The sequence below is a fragment of the Manacus vitellinus genome, unplaced genomic scaffold, assembly GCF_001715985.3.
Source record: "Manacus vitellinus isolate BGI_N305 unplaced genomic scaffold, ASM171598v3 scaffold_24_pilon, whole genome shotgun sequence".
NCBI lineage: Eukaryota > Metazoa > Chordata > Aves > Passeriformes > Pipridae > Manacus > Manacus vitellinus.
This window is the reverse complement of record NW_021939798.1, coordinates 2,575,897-2,584,067: the sequence shown is the minus strand read 5'-3', so window position 1 is coordinate 2,584,067 and position 8,171 is coordinate 2,575,897. Positions and strand designations below refer to the sequence as shown.

The 8,171-nt window shown below is 47.4% G+C and overlaps 1 protein-coding gene across 1 annotated transcript; it reads left to right on the top strand.

Annotated features, from left to right (window-relative positions):
* Positions 1-1,601: 1,601 nt before the first annotated feature.
* On the top strand, positions 1,602-3,834 carry LOC115307502 (TRAF3-interacting protein 1-like; the record flags this gene model as incomplete). The annotated part of the gene is made up of 4 exons (XM_029960061.1): positions 1,602-1,616; positions 1,928-2,089; positions 3,251-3,391; positions 3,502-3,834. Coding segments are annotated over exons 1-4 (651 nt in total), but the record flags the coding sequence as incomplete, so codon positions are not given.
* Between the last annotated feature and the right edge of the window lie 4,337 nt (positions 3,835-8,171).

The window sequence follows — 8,171 nt, the reverse complement described above, 5'->3', positions numbered from 1 at the left end:
CACACGAGCACATCTGGCACAGGCTCAGCCACCACACCTCTGGCCGAGAGCACACATGGTTCTTGGCAGGGCGAGCTGGTCACAAGCCAATTCCCAACAAAAGATGGGATTCTTCCTGCAGAAGAGGGCTGGAGGAGAAGAGGGTGGAGGTTTGGGTCCGTGCTAGTCCCTGCAGAGGAGGGAGACTCTCAGCAGAGGGAATTAAGTGGTGCTGGTGGGGAGGAGCCAGCAGCACTCCCCCAGGGCAGAGCATCTCCCAGTCCAGCTGCAGGATGAGGGGCCAGGATGTGTCTGAGCAGCACTGACAGGAACAGCCAGGACCTCTGCACCTGCCCTCATATTTGGCCACATAGAAGGGCAGTTTGCAGGTGTCAGGCCAGGAATTTTGATGCCACCTGCTGGGCTCATCCCAACCAGGCTCTGGGCAATCTCTCCCGTGGCCACAGTGCAATTCCTGACACCTCTACTACAGCTCTCTCTCAAATCACCAAAAACGTAACTGGCAGTGGACCTCCAAGGCCTGGGATGTCTCTGTTCCAATATTTTGATTTTTCCTGCTGGTGGCCAGAGGGGGTTCCTGCTCCCACCAGTCCTGCAAACACACTCAGCCAAAGTGATTTGGGATCCCAAAGGGATCTGGGGGGAGAGGGTTGTGCTGTCTGGAGGGGCAACCCACAGCAGGGCCAGGAGCCTGAGGCCAGGAGGTCACCATGACTCACTTGTTTATCCCGTCCCACCCCATCCCGTCCCTGCTCTTCCCATGGATTGCTCTGAATTCTTGGCTGGGGTGCCTGCAAGTGGGGAACTTTGCTCGTGGGGTGACTGGGATTTTGGCAGGGGGGTGAGCAGCCTCTCAGTGACTGACACTGGGATTTTTTTTTTCCATGGCAGCCAAACAATACAAAGAAATCACTCAAACAACAGGAAAAGAAACAGCCCTGGGGATTAATTTGAGCTGCAAAGTTTAAATCCAACGGAAAATTCCCACTTCTGTGGGTGAGCTCAGGCAGAGCCTGTGCCCACTGCCTGGACATCAATGGCATTTCAGTGCAACACTCATTGCCACGACAGGTTTTTGAAAGGTGAATGTTTCTAATTAAACAAAAAAAAAGAGTTATTATATTTTATTATATTTATACTTCTATATATTTGTATATTATGTAATGTTTTCTATGACATTATGAAATGGTCTATATAAAATAGATTGGCATATATCTGCAACACTCATTGCCACGACAGGTTTTTGAAAGGTGAATGTTTCTAATTAAACAAAAAAAAAGAGTATTTATATTTTATTATATTTATATACGTATCAATTTCTGTCACTTGAAATAAGGGAAATACCTTAAATCCACCCAATAAAAAACACTCAGCACTGTTTCAGATATCTCTTTCTATCTTGATACAGTTTGATTTCCTGCTGCAGGTGGGAGCTGTAGATTTCCTCCTGGTCCATTAGGATTTCTTACATGGACAGAACACACAGATAACTCCTGGAAATGATGAGGATGGAGGAGGAAAGTTTGGGTCTTTATTTGAAAACATATTTGGTTTAGAATAATGCCTTGTCTCCTTCCATAAATTATTAGATTTCAGGAAGGATGGATGACTATTTAGTAGGAGGTTGCAGCATTTCTTTCCCTTCCTTTTTATTTCCGAAGGGGGGGAGCATTTTGTTACATTTTATTAAATAAACCCCTGTTTTCTCCCCACTGCATTTTCTCCTTCACACCAGCATTTCATTCTCTGGGCCAGAAACCCTCCAGTAAAGTTTTAATTTGTTTATTTGGTGTGTTTATGTTTTATTTCTGATCTTCCATGACCACTGGAAGACGTCGAAGGGGCAAGTCGTGAAGTGTAATTCTGAACCCCAAGCACGTCTCCTAATCGTGGAGCTAAAAATATCTCTGACTTACTCTTTTGCCAGGATAAAGATTCCAAAATCCAGTTCCTTCAGAAGGCCATCGATGTGGTGGTGCTGGTGACAGGGGAGCCCCTGGCAGTGAGGCCAGTGCGTGTCGTGGCTGGACACGAGCCCGAGAAAACCAATGAGTTCCTCCAGGCCATTGGCAGGTGTTGTTTGAACAAGGTGGGACTGCCTTTTGTACACACAGGGAGGTGGGAGCAGTTGCTTTGATATTTATTGGTGGCCCAGGGGATCCCTCAGTCAAACCTCTTAATTCTGGAATGAAAGTCATTTTTCCACTGGGCCTTTTTTGAATATGGAAACGCAGCAAAGGAGATATTTGATAAGTGGTTGAAAACAACTGCAGGGGCAGCTCTTACACTGAATTATTACATTTTTACATGTAATTTCTGTTGTTACATTCTTAAAATAATTCTTATATTAAAAGTGACGGGGATTCTTTGCTTAAAAGTGTTACAGAGATTTTTGAAATACAAAGATATTTCAAAAAACCTTTCAAAAATACCCTTCAAAACAAAGGTGTTTCGGAACCCCTTGAATTAATGAGTGTGCAGAAATTGTGTCTGTTTAACAATGAAATATTACAGTGTTTACGGGCTACCTGGGAGTTTGCTTTGCATTATCTTTGCTAATAATTGAAATTATTTTGTTTTAATTGGCTGTGTTAATTCCTTATGAATCACTTGAGATCAGGGAAGGGGAATGTTGATAAATATATGCATTTATAAACCAGGAGAGAATCAGGAGTCAACCTCAGTGTAGTKRWTKSMAARSYWWTYCYKKTTYMRGRARGRAAAWTYCCYKGRAAWKGGRWTGGGTTTTTTTGGTTGCTGCTGATGGAACAAGTATTGGGTGACAGTGGAGTGGCCTGAGAGTGAATGCAGATCCAACATTGTGTGATTTTAAGAATATTTAACCAATCTGACAGTCCTGGTATAATCATTTGACAGCTTTTTCATAATTTTGAAATATATTTAAGCAGTTGCAATGAGAATTGTAATACACTAAAAAAAACCCACTATCAATTTCTATAGTTCTGGTTCATTTAATCAAATTATAACAAGAATTAATTAATTAGGACCTTAAAGGGAGGTGTTTGATATAAAAGAGCTCCTGGGAAAGAATTCAGTGGTCTCAGAGGCCTTTTCTCTGATTGATTCTGTGAAGGAGAAAAAAAAAAAGAGCTTTATTTATAACAACCACAGCAGCAAACCCAGAAGAAAAGCCCAACCCCCGGGTCATGTTGATCACAGAGTTAGGAAAAAAGGAGACGTTTCCTAAAAGAATTTCCTCATTTCCCTGATGTTTTTCTGTTCCTTGCAGCTCTCCAGTGATGCTGCTGTAAAAAGGGTCTTAGCTGGGGAAAGAGCTGATCCTAAAGGGAAACCTCCATCCTCCAAACCTCGAGAGAAAGAAAGCAGAGAGTCCAAACCAGAAGAACCAAAAAGCCATAGGGATAAAGAGGTAGAATTTGCATTTTTTTTGGAGGGTATTATTTATTTGGTTGTTTTTTTGTCTGTGTAAAGTCACTGAGTGCTACCGGAATTAATTTGGAGTGTTGACTTTCTTTTTAGAGCAGGAGGGACCCTGAAATCAAAGACAGAAGCTCAAGCAGAGACAACAAACCCAAAGAGAGCAGAGAAAGAGAAAAGGAGGGTGAGAAACAGAAGGATAATAAAGAGAGGCACAAAGAACCAGAACATGAGACCTCGAGGGAAGGAGAAAAACGAGAAAGGGAAAGAAGCAAAAAACCAACCAAACAAGGAAGAGAACCCGAAAAAAGCAAAGGAAAAGGAGACACAGAAGATGATCTGGAGCGTGAGAAAGGACAGGAAAAAGAGAAAAAACATGAAGGAGGAAGAGAAAAGGACAGAGTGAAAGGAAGAGGCAAAGAGAAGGGCAGGGACAGGGAANCATTATTACTTTTATTAATATATAATATTTATTAAAAACATTTATTAATATATAAGTGTATTTTATTTGTTTATATTTTATTAATGAAATAGAGGAAACAAACAAATCATCCTGGAATTTGTGAGTCCAGGACACCAGACAGGAAGTTTAACAAGAGACAACTCCCAGGGATGATGAATTTGGAACTTTGCTTTGAGTTTCTCTTCATAATACATAAAATTAGTTGAACCAAAAGACCCAAACCATAGTGTTGGTGTAGTGTCTCTTCTCAAGTGTGCAGGGAAGAAAAGGGGAAGGTAGAAGTTGTTGAATAAACTTTGAGCAGCTGATGCACTTTGCCTGGGGACAGCTCAGGAGGGAAGAGCCCAGCTGGGCTTTGGTGCAGCCACCTCAGCACTTCGTGGGGTGGGACCTAAAGTGGGTCCAAACCACTTCTTATGGACCCAAATCCAGTGGTACCTTGTCCTTCTTTCTGCTCATTTTCTTCTTAGGGCTTTTGGAGGGCAGGGACCTGTAGAGAAGCAGAGCTCTGCAAGGCTTTGGGATCCTTTCAGGAGCAGCTGGTGAGACCTTTCTGCCCCAAAAATTAAAATAGCGGGGCAGGGTCTGCTACAAACCCACATGGAAAGACCCAGGTGACTTGCACAACAACAACAGCAACAAAAAAAGAGCATTTTGACTCACAAAAAAAATAAAAGAATTAATTCAAAGTCATGTTTTTGGGACTAAACTCACACAGAAACAACATGAGAGAAGATGATCCGGTTAAATACAGAAGTCAATAAACCACCTGGGTTGTTTATCTGGGCAGATCTGCTGGAGGAAATCACCATGGGTGTTCCTGTCTCTCAGTCAAGTGTCCCAAAACCTTGGCCAGGATCCAGACGTGTCCCATGTCACAGGGAGGAGCATGGGGAGCAGAGCCAGGGCACGGCATGGATGGGAAGAGGGTCTGATGAGGGGCTTGTAGTCTCAGAAACACTGAGTTACCAAGTCTGGAGGCACCTCTGGGAGTCATCTCCAACCTCCTGGTCCAGTGGGACCAGTGGGAAGAGGCTGCTCCAGGGCATGTCTAGTTGGGCTTTGAGTATCTCCAAGGATGGAGACTCCACAACCTCTCTGAGCAACCTCTTCCCACGTTGGACCACCCTCCCAGTAAAATAGTGGTTTCTTTTGTTTAAGGAGAATTTCCTACATTTTGGGTTGTGCCCACTGTCTCTTGGCACCTTGGAGAGGAGCCCAACCCTGTCTCCCTTATCCCTCTCCATCAAGTATTTATCCACGTGGGTAAGATCTCCTTGAGCCATCTCCTGCCCAGGCTCAGCCATCCCAGCTCTCTCAGCCTCTCCTCATCAGAGGGGTGCTCCAGGCCCTTAGTCTTCACTGAACTCGCTCCAGCATGTCCACATCTCTCTTTTCCTGTGGAGCCCAGAGTGGGACACAACACCCCAAGGTGTGTCAGTCAGAATCTGCCCCTCGACCTTCTGGAGATGCTCTGCCTGGTGCAGCTCAGGAGGCTGGTGGTCTTCTGGGCTGTGACAGTGCATTGCTGGGCCATGGTCACTTTGGTGGCCACCAGGACCCCCTGGGCCATCTCTGCCAAGCTGCTCCCCAGCGTGTTCTGCTGCTCTTCCTTCCCAGGGCAGCACTTGGTGTTTGTCCTTGCTGAACTTCCCCAGGTCTCTCTCAGCCCTTGTTTCCAGCCTTTCCAGGTCCCTCAGGATGGCAGCACCTCTCTGGGGTGGCAGCCACTCCTCCTGGGTCGGTATCATCTGAGGGTGCACCCTGCCCCCTCAGCCAGGGCATTCATGAAGGTGTCAAACAACATTTCTGGAGACTTCTGGTCCACAGGCTTTTGAGCACAGCCTTCATGACAGCGCCAGTGGGCAGATCTTATACCATGGGAGCTTTCAGCCTGGGCTTTGGGAAACCCACCCAACCTCCCTGCCTTTCTTCTTGCACCTTCCGCATCAAAGCCCATTTTCCAGGTGATTCCCAGATCCCACTTTGGGCATGAAGCAAAGCTACACCCACAGGTTTCCCTGATCCCGTGCTTTGCTTCAGTTCTGCTGGCTTAGACTAAGCTGTTACACTTCCACTAAGGCAATTAATGTTATCCTAATGCCATTTCCCCCCATCAGCATCCCAAAGCCTCTGAGGTGCTCCGCTCACCCGGGGGCCTCTTCCACGAGGAATGAAGGATGAGTAAGCACGGCTGCAAAGCATTTCAGTCTCTCCCTCTTTCTCTTCTGCCAGCCCAGGGGTGAGGCAGCCCTAGCAGCCCCTCACTGCGTGGCCCAGACCAGCTCATGACTAAGCTGGGAGTATTTTTGGTTGCTCTTAATAATGCAGCAGAACTCGCTGCATCGGAGTCTGGCCGTAATTATGTCATTTGTCATCACTGTCATCCCCTCTCACTGCTCTGTAGCTCCATGGCAGTGTGATGCTAAAGCCCCTGACACACTCCTGGGGGTTGTTTCTGGGGTTTGCTGTGGGATGCCTCAAGAAAATCCAGTTTTACACCATCAACCAACCCTGATCTGCCCTAGCGAGTGGGAGAGGCACAGTTTGATTTGTCTCAGTGATAAAGGGTGGTTTGTTTGGTCCCAGAGCTTTCTCCTGGTGGGACACGGGCAAAGCAGTGGCCAAGCAAAGCATCATCATTGGCTGATGAGGAGCCAGAAGCCAACAGGAGGTCAACAGTGGCCAACTTGGGTCAACCATGCCTATCTCAGGGTCAACAGCTTCTGGTGCAGCAAGGTTTTAATTTTAATAGTGTCAGCAGTGGGTGATGTGGACAGTGGTGGCAAAGCAGAGCAGAGCACAATCCCAGTGCTGGGAACAGCCGTGGGAAGGGCAATGGTTAATCAGGGGCTGCCAGACTTCATTTGGATTCAGGAGAAAAAAGAGAGACAGACGTTCTGCCCTTTAATCAGAGTTTGCACAGAAGGCAAAGGAATGGAGGCTCTGTTTGAAGTGCCTGCAGGATCCATCCCTCTCCAGAGGGATGCACATCAAAGGTGGACATGCCCTGAAGCTCACTTGGCCCTGTGGTGTGGAGACAGCCCAGATGTCTATTGACACTTGGCTGGGTCCTGCTCCACAGGCACAGCCCTGCTGCCACACTGGGAATCAGGCAAGCTGGGGGAACCACCTATGGTGGAAATCCATCACCACCACAGGGAATGATCTCCAGCACCACATTTGTGATTGAACTGAAAAATATGATTAAACTTCCTGAAAGCATTTTAATTTCTAATCCTCCCCCTACTTCCCCACACCACCCATCTGATGTGTGCTGGGTGTGAGGAGTGAGGGGAGGCTGGGGTGGATTTACAGCTGCACCAGCCCCTTCCCATACAGCCTGGAGAGCAGGGCTGGCTGCAGCAGGGGGTTCTTCATCTGTGCTGCTTGTGGTAGGTCTGGATTATGGACAAGGGGCACAATTCCACGCTCTGAATCGCTCCAGGAAAAGAGCCTTCTACTCCCCCCGAACCCTCGCTCCTACTGGGACCAGGATCCCGCTCCCAGTTCTCCATAAACATGGCTCAATCTTTAAACAATGTTTGGAGAGGGCAAATCTTGCACTGTGCTCATGGAAAATGAGCTGAGCTTTGCCATGCTCCCATTTTCCCTGTTGGGGAGATGGACATCCCAGCAGGATGCTGGGGAGTTGTTACAAAAATCATCTCAAGGATGTAAAACACATGTCTTAGAACAGCTGCACTGCCCTGAAACCTTCCCATCCTGCTGTTCACCTTTCTGCAATAATTATGGAGAGGAGAAAAGAATCCCCCCCTTCTCCTCTGCTGCCTTGCAATCACTCTGTGTCCTCACCCAGGGCACGCTGCTTCTTTGCTCCATGTGTGTGTATTTACCACAGCCATAAACCCCATCAAAATGTGCTAATTCCAAGAATGGGGAAAAAAACCAGCACTTGCACTTGGCACAACGGGGAGGGATGATCACACCCTCCCAAGTACCTCTGGGAGAGATGCACCCCGGGATCTGAGCTGGTGACTTGGCACTGACACCGTGTCCCTGTGGATGGGACATCTTCCCTGGGGATTGGGAGCTCCTCCACTGGGGTTTTCCAGCTGGGAGTGAAACACCTTCCTCTGCAGTTCTGCTGTAGGTGCCAGCTCCTGGGTTTTGGGCTTGGAGCCCACAGAAGGCAGAGTGGGGCTCCCTGTGCCTTGTGATCCCTCCAACTGACCCTGAGGGCTTTGGGTTGGGGACAAGGGGCTCTGGCCACCTCTGCACCTCCTCCAGAATCAGCCAGGTCCTCTGTCCCCGGGGTCTGTGTGGCAGGGAGGGAGCTGGACCCTTC